Source organism: Parasteatoda tepidariorum, chromosome 2 (genome assembly GCF_043381705.1).
Source record: "Parasteatoda tepidariorum isolate YZ-2023 chromosome 2, CAS_Ptep_4.0, whole genome shotgun sequence".
Lineage (NCBI taxonomy): Eukaryota > Metazoa > Arthropoda > Arachnida > Araneae > Theridiidae > Parasteatoda > Parasteatoda tepidariorum.
The window spans coordinates 31,969,916-31,982,889 of record NC_092205.1 but is presented as its reverse complement, the minus strand read 5'-3'; the positions used below and the strand labels follow the sequence as shown (position 1 = coordinate 31,982,889).

At 29.9% G+C, this 12,974-nt stretch overlaps 1 protein-coding gene across 1 annotated transcript; it reads right to left on the bottom strand.

The window, feature by feature from the left end:
- Positions 1-8,826: 8,826 nt before the first annotated feature.
- Positions 8,827-10,824, bottom strand: LOC139427194 (uncharacterized). Its single transcript, XM_071188078.1, has one exon. It carries the CDS (start codon positions 10,822-10,824, stop codon positions 8,827-8,829), a length of 1,998 nt encoding a protein of 665 aa, XP_071044179.1.
- Positions 10,825-12,974: the final 2,150 nt, after the last annotated feature.

Here is a 12,974-nt window from a genome sequence, read left to right as displayed (position 1 = left end):
GAGTTTCGAATAGATTCCTAAAGTAGAAAGTCGATGAAATTGTAACTCCATCTCTAAAGAAATGAAATTCTTTTAAGGAACTGGCACAAACTTAAAAGTTGTATTCCTTAGAGTAATTTAAATGCATGTAGTTTTAATGCTTCTTAAGAGAAGATAATTTAAATAAACATAAACTCCAATAGCGAATAATTTAAAAGTAAAATAAAAATTATTTGGAGTAAAAGGAATTGCATTTCTGATGTTTTGTGTTACGAACAAAATCTTCAGTTTAGAAACATTTATTAATAAGGATTCTTTAGCAATGTAATTTTCTTTTTCATCCTTAAATTATTCAGAAAAGAACAATTCTCTGGAACAACTAACGTAAAATGTTTACCGCTATAAGACTATAGTAAAAAGAATTTGGTTAGTAATTTTTAAATTCTATATTGGATATTTCAAAATAATGCGGCTAAAATATCATACTCAGACATAACAGGTATACAAAAAGAATAAAAAACCATATAGGGACATGACGTCGCTAATGCTAATTGGGGTTACTAGAGGGCGTTTTTCTATGAAAACTAGAGTACCAGTTGAATGACCACCACGATCACCAGCTTTGTGCCCAACTGATTTTTCCTAAAGAGATTTAGGAAGCATTGTTACAGCAGTAAGATGCATTCGAGATGCTTTTGGCATATTTAAAAAGATATGGCATTCCATGCAGTGTAATGCTTGTCTCCAATAATCTGGCAAAAACTTGGAATATCTCTTCCAGTTAATATTGGCTCTAAATGTGTAATATATATGTGGCAATACACAATGAATAAAACGATGCAGAGCTTTTCGAAATTACATATTTTCAGTTGAGGGCGCGGAAAATGTCCAGGTTTGGTACGATACGTTTGGTACGATGATCATACGATAAATCAGCATAGCCGGAAGATTGAACTTTTAATAGAAAAGATTTTAACGGTAATGTAAGGACATTTTAATTACCTGTCTCATTCTTAGCTTCTTCTATATTCATAGAGAATTCTGCTAATCCTTCGTAGTCTGACGTATATTTTGATACTTCAGGTAGTGCATTGATAACTATACCATTTATGCAGTAGAATACTATAAACCAACTAAAAATCTGTAAACAAAATTAATGTATTTTTTTAAAAATATGTCTATTTTAATTAACATATTTTAGTTATTAACTGTTTACTCTGTAAAAAATAGTCAATAGAAAAATACGCAATCGTAAATTTTCATGGCTAGCTTTGTTTTTTTTAAAAAAAATTGAATTTTTCATTTGCTGCAAGATATTTCGCATAAGAACGCGTACCCCCGCTTAATTGTTCCAGTACCCCTGGGGGTACGCGTACCACACTTCGGGAAACACTGGCCTACGCCACCATTTTTATTATTTTTTTATTATCTTATTTATTTTTGAACACTAAAAATTAAATAAAAGGAAAAAAATAAAATAAGATAAAAAAAATACAAAAAATTGACTAAATTTCCTTTTGCCCGGCTTACAGGAGAGTAATAATTTAAGATATCAATAAAAACGATTAAATCTTCAATAAGATTATTTGGTTCAAGATTTTAATAAAAGATAATCATGAAAAACATTATTTGATTCAAGATAATAGTCAAAGATAATGACCAAAGAGATTGATTCGAAAATATATCAAAGATTGATGCATTTAGCAAATGAAAGGTTTAACTAGTTGAAAACATGTTTTTGGCAGTATCTGACAAGTTTAGTTTGAAAGTAAAAATCAAAGCTTTTAAATCTTTAGAAAGCAAAAAATAATATTTAGCATAGAGAAAACAAAGATGCATATTTTGTGCTTATTTGACATTCCTAATATTCAAATAGGGTTTTTGTTTCGTTTGACCTTTCCTAACTGACGCTAAACACGAAAACTAGATGTGTTAACTTTGAGTTAGCTTTTAGTACTGAGAATGTTTGTTTACGCTTCGACTTAAAAATCTTTTACTTTGAACTTTAAACTTTTATAGTTTAACTATTTCGTGGTTTGAATATTGAATATTTTGCTTTTCATTTTCATACGTTAAGTATGATTTTCAATAGATTGACAACCAGTGAGATTTAAACTTCGTACCATGATTCTAATAGATATTTTGGCGATGTTTCTCATGCGAAAATGATGAATTTGATTTCATTTACGTAATTAGGCATATGAAGAAAAATAATCGCTAAGCTAAATTGGTTGTGAGGCACTGATTCGTAATACGAGTTTTAATTTCTTTCAACGTAACAAGCATTTCTTTCTTTCTAACTTTTTCATTTTTTTATTTTATGTTTTTTAAAAACAAGATTGAAAAGAATTGAAACATGTCTCGATTTTCTTGTCTAATCAAGTATCCTGCATAGCCCAACAAATGTTCCAAATATCATAAATTTCTTAATTTTGTAAAATAAAATAATATTTAAAATTGACAAACTTTGAGAAGATGATACCAAGAATTTTTCTTGAATAAACTCATAGCTATTAAAGCTAATTCTGTCCTTTATGAATAGTATTCCGACATTTATTTATTTACAGAAACATCTTAAAACAAGTTTAGTTGTTTACTTTTGCATAAAAGTTGACTTATTATACAGCAAGTTCACTTTAAGTTTTTAAAGTTAGTAAATATTTTAAGATCATTGGGTATACAAACAATTCAAAGAACAAGCTGTTAACTAATGCAATTTTTAGAACTTGTAATTGGATGCCTGTAAGTGACGGCATCGTAGATAACTCCTAAATCGTGGCATTTGTCGATTCAGAAGCCAATCAGGTTCAACACACGCGCGGGACGTCGCTTACAGGTATCCAATTATATCTGATTTAAGTCACATGGTTAGACATAATCACTTCATTTCTTCTTAAGCTGCATGTACCCAATTAAGATACTAACGATAGTCTGCTTCAAAAATGTCAACATTGATAAAATCATTTCATGAAAAGAAGTAATAATCATTTTACTTTTTAAGAAGTTTAAAATTATTTCCTTCAAAAATTATGCGACCCAAATTAAAATTTGGATTACACTTTTTACCAAAATTATTTTTAAAAAAAATAATGAAGTTTGTTTAAATGTAGTCTTATAAATGTTAAACTGAGGGGACAAAATCTTAAAAAAATGATAATGAAGTGCTTGCATATGAGATAATTATTAACTTGATTAAGTGCTTTTATAATTGAAAGCAAACAATCTTAAGAATAACACCGTGTAGATAATAAACTGCGTCGGTGCTCAAAATTGTATAAGAATTTTCTTGTTTCGTCGATTACTTTAGGACTAATGGTCCGATTTAAATTAAATTCGGTATGAAGATAGGTTGATTTAATCGAAACAAAATACTGATTCAACAGTTATAATGACGACGGATGCTAGTACGTAACACCCATTAGAGTTGGAGGATATTAAACTGTTATAGAAAATCAAAGAAACAATTAGGTTCATTAGAGGTTTTACCTCTTCCCCTCCTAGTTAATTTTATCACTGTGATTGTCTGCAACAAATTAAAAATTTTAGACAATCCAGTGACAGGTCCCTCTCGTTCAGCAACATTGTTTCCAGGCCATGAATAATTGCTTTAAGGAGGTTCGAGTTCCTCTTCATAGCATTTCAAATTTGCTTCATAGGATTGAGATCTAAAGATTTAGCTGACTATTAGATCAACAATTCCTAGAAGAGAGAAGACTTCAGCACGGATCAATTTAGTAGTTCGAAATAGCGAACATAAACTGCACAATGAAGAAAAAATAAGAAAAATGTCATTACGTTCGGAGTACTAAGCTGTACGGTGGTGGAATATAAGAATGTTGTCATTACGTTTTTATTTTATTTTATAACCGTCGTTGAGCAGCCGAACCAATTTTGGGTTTACGACTACTAATGTTCAACTCCGTAGCCTTGTAATTTTGAACCAATACGGAAGACAAGGAAACTCTTGGATCAGTACTCCCAGAAATATGATTTGTTATGGGAACATGGAGGACTTTGAGACTCGACAGATTTAACGTGCATCCGTCACCATTTACTGCACGGGGAGTCTTCGCCAGGAGGGGATCGAACCCATGACCTCTTGGACATGGGCCCAGCTCCCTACCAACCAGGCTCTCCCTGCCCTTTGTCATTGCGTTAGGACTACTGAAGGATATAATTTTTTTGTTTATGGTAACCCGTGCAGAGGACTTCTCTCTCTCATTGATGAGGTATTGATTTAATACGGTCGAACATTCATGTTCCAGATGATGGGCTCTAAGTTGCCAAACGTGTTTGTTTGTTAAAATGCTATGAGAACAAACTGCTCTCCTAAATAAGAAAAAAAAAAGAAAGAAAAAGGTTCCAAAGTACATTTCTATGCTCCCACCGGTTGCAGGAGGTGTGACCGGGACCGGAGCACACCTACGCGCACACTAGAGGATCTATCCTCCGATGTTCGAGAAATCGAACACTATGGCAAAGTCGGCTAGATTGACCCGGTCTGGATTGGCATCATGTCGGATGCTTGGACACCTCTTCGTGTCTTTATAACAGGTACTATGAATGATGCAAAAAATGATGCCTTGAAGCTTCTCAGGAACTGGCTGATTCCCCCCACCTACCATTGGTACAAAGGAAATAAGCCTGGAGTTTCTTTGACTCCGTCCCAGTAGTGAAGCGAAGATGGCCCTGATTTCATTTTAATAAACGACAATTCGTGCGTTTTAGAACATTATTTGATTGCATAAGAAAGTTTTCAACGAAATATTTCTTGAAATCTTTCAGGTTTTTCTGCGTTAAGTTTGTGTATGGATGTAATTCGTTAAAAGAAAACAACATTACAACATTATTCTAATATTTTTCTGATAGTACACTGTATCAAAATTTTAAATTATATTTTTATTTTTTTATTTTCAACGAATTTGTAGCAGGAAAACTATAGTAATAAAGGTTCCTTGAGGTATTCATCCACTTTTCCTTTGAGGTTAACATCTTCCTTACCTGTACTATGCATGATTCTTTATCGCCTTACGAGATCATCACCAACAAAACCAATTATTTTTATTTTTTGAAATGCCGGATGCTATTTAGGCAAAGTATGAAATAATCGTCCTGATGAGGTTATTATGTAAATGATGTGCATGTTACTGTGAATGACCGAAATTGGTGTTTGTTGACTTTCACCGGTGAATGTTGACAATCAAATTAGTCGCCTTGGCGAATGCCCGAAATATTTATTACATCAGATTTGATATTAATTTATTCATGGATATAATTACAGTTATTCGATATTTTAGTACTTACTGACGATAGATTACAACAAATATCAGTGTTTGGAGTATCGGGCAAATATATACCGGGCAGTGGCACTTGATCTTAAAAAAAATCAGTGTAGGGTATACCAGGCAAATGTATACCGGGCAGTGGCACTTGACCTTAAAAAACATCAGTGTAGGGTATACCGGGCAAATGTATACCGGTCAGTGGCACTTGACCTTAAAAAAACATCAGTGTAGGATATACCGGGCAAATGTATACCGGGCAATGGCACTTAACCAGACCTAGTATGATTAGACCATTGGTAAATGTCCGAAATATATACTAGGTCTAGTGCCCCTTTTGCTATAGCTTAAATATTTAAAAAAATTAAACAAAGTGTTTGAATCAATTTTAAACTGATAACAAAATTATTGCTTTAAAATTAAAAAAATAATAATAAAAACTGCGCCAGATAAGAGTAATTGAAGTAGTTGCTTTATACAGCGCATGTGCGGAAAGAATTTTTTAAAAAAATTATCCAGGTGCATCTGAAAGTGGATGAATATCCCAAGACACCGTAATAAATGGTCATGCCGTAATTGAGAAACTTAAAAAAAGAAACATGCTTAAATAACATTTTTATGCTTAATAACTTATATATTAAATATTTATAAGACGCATGTTAAATATTTGCAAGAATCAGCTTAACTATCAAGTACATAAACGTCAAAAAGCTTTTACAAAGTAAATTTTAAGGACGGTCTTACTGAAGGATTATATGAGGTAATTTAATGTTCTATACTTGAGACATATTCCTAAAGCTGAAAGATAAATGTTTTCAAAATGTCAACTTGTGCGTTTCTCTGCTAAGCTCTCCGATACAGTGAGATCTTGAGATTTGGAACTTAACTGTGAAATTTTTTTGTCTTCCTTAAGTTGGTTTTTAAAATAAGTACTTTCCCATTAGCCGAGTAAATGTAAATTCAATCATTTATTTTTTTATTAATTTTTTATTTTCATTTATTTATTTAATTGAGATATTAAAATTTTTCTGCTAAAAAATTAATAAAAGTAATTAAATTAAAATAGTTGAATTGAATTGCTTCCGACTAACGGATAAGTGCCAAAATAAGTTTTCAAAAGTATCAGTTTGGCTGAAATTTTTCTAAAATAATTAAAAAAATTCAGTTATCTAACAATTTTTTTAAAAAAAAAAAACTAATTTGGTTGCGCCAAATTTTCAAAAAACTCAATACGTGAGCGAAATTGTTCTTAAATAACTAAAAATTTTTTTCAGAACGCTGAAAAAAAAAAAAACCTAATTNTGGATAATGGAAGATCAATAGCACGTTCCTCGTTTATGCTTTTACATGGAAGACCTATCCTCCAATGTTCGAGAAATTGAACATTTTATGGCAAAGTCGGCTAGATTGACCGGATGTGGATTGACATCATGTCGGATGTTTGCACACCCCTTCGTGTCTTTATAACAGGTACTATGAATGATGCAATGTATGAAAATGATGTCTTGAAATCGTCGGTTCGACTTTTCAGTAGTGAACTGACCAGTAGTGAAGCGAAGATAGCCCCCCTGATTTCATTTTAATAAACAACTCGTACGTTTTAGATCATTATTTGATTGCATAATAAAGTTTTCAAAGAAATATTTCTTGAAATCAATCAGGTTTTTCTGTGCTAAGTTTGTGTATGGATGAAATTCGTTAAAAGAAAACAACATTACAACATTATTCTAATATTTTTCTGATAGTACACTGTATCAAAATTTCAAATTATATTTTTATTTTTTATTTTCAACGAATTTGTAGCAGGAAAAGTATAGTAAAAAATGGCCATGCCATAACTGAAAAACTTAAAAAAAGAAACATGTTTAAATAATATTTTTATGCTTAATAACTTATATATTAAATATTTATAAGACGCATGTTAAATATTTGCAAGAATCAGCTTAACTATCAAGTACATAAACGTCAAAAAGCTTTTACAAAGTAAATTTTAAGGACGGTCTTACTGAAGGATTATATGAGGTAATTTAATGTTCTATACTTGAGACATATTCCTAAAGCTGAAAGATAAATGTTTTCAAAATGTCAACTTGTGCGTTTCTCTGCTAAGCTCTCCGATACAGTGAGATCTTGAGATTTGGAACTTAACTGTGAAAAATTTTTTGTTTCGTTTAAGTTGGTTTTTAAAATAAGTATTTTCTCATTAGCCATTAGTAAATTCAATCATTTATTTTTTTAATTAATTTTTAATTTTTTAATTTTTATTTATTTATTTATTTAATTGAGATATGAACATTTTTTTGCTAAAAAATTAATAAAAATAATTAAATTAAAATATTTGAATTGAATTGCTTCCGACTAACGGATAAGTGCCAAAATAAATTTTCAAAAATATCAGTTTGGGTGAAATTTTTTAAAATAATTAAAAAAATTTCTTGTAAATGCTGAAAAAAAAAACTAATTTGATTGTACCAAATTCTCAAAAAAGTCAATATGTGAGCGAAATTTTTTTTAAATAATTAACAATTTTTTTTCCAAACGCTGAAAAAAAAACTAGTTTGATTGTATAATTTTTTTTAAAAAAAAAACTTTTTTGTACCAAATTTTCAAAAGTGTCAGCTTGAGCGAAATTCTTTACAAACAATTAATAACTTTTCTTCTAAACATTGAAAAAAAATAATTTAGTTCTATCATTTTTATAAGGTTTTATCCATTTAAGAAAATTTCTGTAACACCTTCCACTTCCTAAAACTGAGTTAGAACAAGTAATACAATCACTATTTTTTTTAACTTATATTTGTAACAATTTTAAAATACCATTGATGTTATATGACAATGCATGGAAAAATTGCAGGGAGTGTGAATAACACCATCAATATATTGTCAAATAAGCAGTATGTATAATAATACGGATTTATAAAATTAATTAGTTTATCATGGATGCTTACAATTTTTTCAATTCAAGCAAAAAAATAGTGGTTTTATATATTACTGTACTTACCAATAACTTTAACTATCAGCAATTTCTACGCAAATGAAAGCATAACATTAAAAATAAAATAATTAACAACAGATTTATGCAGTTATATTTTTAATAAATTTTTATTACCCTTACAGTCTAGACAAGTTGTTTTGTTTTCACAATATTTGTATTAAATAATTTAAAAGAGTAATAAATAAGTTGACTTATAAGTTAAACACTTGTTATAATAATAAGAAAACAATACTCTCCGTTTGTGCACGATTGTATATGGTATACAATGTACTGAAATTCATTTTCGTCAACTTATTTAATATTTTTCAATTAACATGGTAGGAGCTAAAAAAAAATCTAATAGTGTCAAGGACAGCAGTCTGCTATCTCGAATGGAATTTATGCTAAATCTTAACAAAAGAACTAATGTTAAATTTTGAGGAAAGGATGCGCGTTAAATTTTGACGAAATGATGATCTCGTTCTGGAAAGTCCTATCTCTCCTTCGTATAACAGAGATAGGACAAAATCATCATGCAATTGCACTTTAAGGTGCAGTAAGGATTTTAGTGTGTAAGCTTTTTCTAATCTTTCATGCTAGAATAATCGGTTTTCGACGAAATTTGTGTTTATTAGGCAGATTCTTCTTCTCTTTTAATTCTGAAAATTTCTTGCCCATTGATGAGCTGCTTTGGTTACGAATGTTGTCAGCTATTGTTTCCTGAGTTTGGCTGTTTGCTGCATCTTTGAATATGTCATGTAATATGACTCTAGGTACAAGGAGGAGTTTACGATCGCATAATTTTTTTAAATATATCGTATTTGAAGCAACAGTTTTCTCCAATTGTTTAATTCGAGGAGGAAAATTTTTCTTTTTTTTATATTCCGAAACTTGTTTACTTACAGGAGAACTATGTTCGTCTCGAATTTTTTCAAGGATGGTTTCATTTCTTTGAACATCGGATGCTCCTTTGTATATGTCATGCAAAAGCACCCTGGGTACAAGAGGAAGTTTTCGGTCGGATAACAGCTTCAATTTTTTTGTATTTGAATCAACCTTTTTCACCAAGAGTTTACGCTTCTTATCAAAACGATTATCTTTCTCAAATTTTGAAGCTTGCTTGCTGCTCGGAAATTCAAGATTGTATCGACATTTCTGTGTATTTTTAACTTTCCTACTGTGAATTGCAGGAGACTCTGTTGCCATTTCCCTCCAAATGTTTTGCTTCACTTGATTGGATTTATGCGTTAGAGCACCTTCTTGCTCTATTGAAAACTTCCTTATATCATGCAAAAGAACTCTGGGTAATGAAATAAATTGATCAGATGGCTGCTTGTTTATAGAAGAGTCTATTTTCAAGTTGTTTTTCACTTTCTTAAAATCTTTTAATACTACAACTGGTTGTGGAAAATACTTGGAATCGCATACATTTGTACTAATGAGTTGTGGTGTTAATGATTCCAAACAGAAAATAAACCTCCCGTTGACTTTTCTTGTGGGGGATAACTTATTCAGCCAAACATTCTTTTTAAAGATATCAGTTAGGATTACGCTCGCTGGCTGATAAAGTCTATTGTTTCGGAAATTCATAAATGGTTTTGAACCTAGATCCTGGTTTTGTTGCTTCTTTTTAGAATAATTATCCCGCATCATTTCTTTCTTATTACAGCGAGATGATTGAATGGAATTTTCATTAGTTTTGTCATTTTTTTCTGCAAATAAATTAAATTTACACAGTTTTTTCGGATCTGAGAAAGCAATATTTTTGCTTTCTCCAGAATCACGTAACTGCAAATGGTTTTCATCAAATGATACAATTTTTTTTTCATTTTTAACATCATATTCACGAGATAATTTTGCCGTGTTTTGTTTAAAACAATTAGCTTTGATAATATTGCTGTTGTGCTGTTTACTTTCAAGTGTTGTGCTGTTTCCTTTCTTTAATGAAGTTTTCAAATGTACTGGTTGATTTGACATTAAAGTTTTGAATTGTTGGTTTTTAGCAAACCCAGATGCATCCCTTTTCAAACTCTTTACTCCATTTAGATCTTCATGACTTTGACTCTTTTCATTTTGTATGGCTTCATCTTCTATATAAGTAGTTTTGGCCAACTTGGAACATTTTTTAGTGTTCTTCATCGTTTTAGATTTGGATGCAATGATATATTTTCCTTCTTGAATTAAGTTATTGTGACCGGTAACACTCACTAAATTTTTTGTTAATAGTAATGATTTTAAAAAACTATCCTTTTCATTAGAAGTTTCAGGTGAAACATTTTCTTTTCCAACTAAGTTCTTATGAATATTAGATGAACTTATCTCATTACCTTCAATGATTGCCCATTTTTCTGTGCTTTTTTCATCAAAATTTCTACCATCTTCATGCAAAATGTAAACTTCTGATGTACTGGTTGAATATTTCGAATTTTTTGCGGGAGTTACATTATTTTGTGAAAAACAACACTCGTTTACTTGCTCTTCAACTATTTTAACGCATTTATTTTCTTTTTCATAAATGTCAGAACTATTCGAAATTCTTTCAATATTATTTTTTTCATTTAAATGCGAAATTCTTGCTTGAGAACGCATATTTGTGACTGTAAAAATAGTTTTAGAAGAGCTAGCTATATTATCATTATTAATGTAGTTTAAAGTATGAATATTATCTTTAAACAAGCAACATTCCTTACTGCTATGAAGTTCTTCGTATGTTTCTTTGACAATTTTCAAATTTTTCCTTCTGACTTTTTTAATCGTTGAAATGCGCGATGTTTTGTTGTGAACAAACGAAACTTTCAAAGTAGTATTGCTTCTCTCCATTTCTTTCTTTTTCCTTGTTTATAGGCCAGAAATAACAAAATACTTTCTTGTTAGAACTCTATATTTTAATTCAAAGCTTTTATCCTAAGAAACTAAACTCAAGAATATTGTTTGAAAATAATTTATGACAAAATAATTTATTGCTGACCAAGAAAGATAAGATTTAGATAAGAATTACTGATAAAGGATATCGGATACCACCAGATGAGTTTTCAGGAAACATGAACGTCTCTAACTCTTTTTTAATGTTCAGAAATAACAGCAACAGAATCATAAACACATTCGAATTAATATTTTTAAAAGTTTATTTTTTCAAACGATATCTAGCTTACAGCTCTAATAAACTTAAAAAGTTTATTTTTTTAAACGATATCTAGCTTACAGCTCGAATAAGCTATAATTTAAAAGTAACTATTTATATTAACTATTTATATTATTATATATAACTATTATTATTTTACTGCATTAAACAAGCAATAATTTGTTTACAATATCGTTTAATGTTTCAGAAATTAAATTTATTAAATTATTTCCAAAACGTTATTTTGTTAAAATTTTATCTCAAGATTATATATCCGTGATCCTACTATACATCACTAATTTGAGTGATCCAGGAATCTAAATCAACACAAGTGTGCTCAAGTTAGAGATCAAATTTAAGCGCAAGTTCAAAAATTTTAATGTAAGAAGCTTTAAAATTAGTTCGTGAAAATTCTAATAAGTGACATACGAAAACTATAAATCTCAATGAATAAACAAAAATCGTTTTCATAATCGTTTGCATAATTTCAGATCTAAATAAATTCTATCTAAATAAATTCGTCTGCTAAAATACATTAAAAAAGGATATGGAAATAAAAGACTAAATGCCACTTAGAATAGTAGACACACGAAATAGTTTAACAAGATTTGATGAAAAATATTCAGAACAAAATTTTAAAATAGCTTTGATATCCAAACAGTAACAGTTATTTTTATACGTTAATTTTCAGTCAAGTCAGATATCCTGACTAGTTCCTGAGCTGAACTACTTATGTGGATCTCATTACATATACACAACCATAATATACTAAATTTCATTTTACAGTACTTTGCATTATTTTATTACTCATATTCCGAAACTGGTTTTCATAATTCGTAAATTTTTTTTCCTCTGTCACAAAGTGGTTTCAGTTTGTTGAATAGTATTTTAATACTGAAAAAAAAAATGGATAAAGCGAAATTTAGAACATCATATCATGATAAAATGAAATAAATTTACTGGAGTTCTAATTATCTATTAATATCATGCTTAAATTATTATAACACTGTTCGTGGTTGTCCTGATAAATTAGGAGAGTGGTCTTTTAAATTTATTGAAAAGATGAATACGAAAATTAGAATAATTTTTTTAAAAATATTAGTTGCCACTTTAAGTTTTAAAAAGCACTATCCTGATTTATTATGATAAAACTACGACCTCTGTTATTATGCAAATTTATGATCTACTGATATCCTATTATGAAACAAAATTTTATATTTTCCAGTTCCCAGTTCCGGTGTAACAGCTATTACAAACTGCCGGATTTAAAAAATTGTTGATATCTTTGAAAATATAAATTGCAGGTGTATTTGCAGTAAACATTTATAAGGATGCTGGAAGCATACTTTTCACCTTCTTCATTATTATATAGTTGTTGATGGAAAGCCATTTTCCTATCTATGATTTGCACTAGCATTTGCTAATAGCTTTAGAAAATACGAAAAAAGAACAAACAATGAAGAACTGTATTTACGTAACTGTGGGTAACAGTAAAGGTTCGCATGTGATCAAGTCAACACAGGGGATCTATTTTTTCTTGTGTGTTATGCGTTTCTTCATTTGATCATTTATCATCGAGTCTGTAGGTTGCAAACACAGAGTTTATAAATTTGGTTAT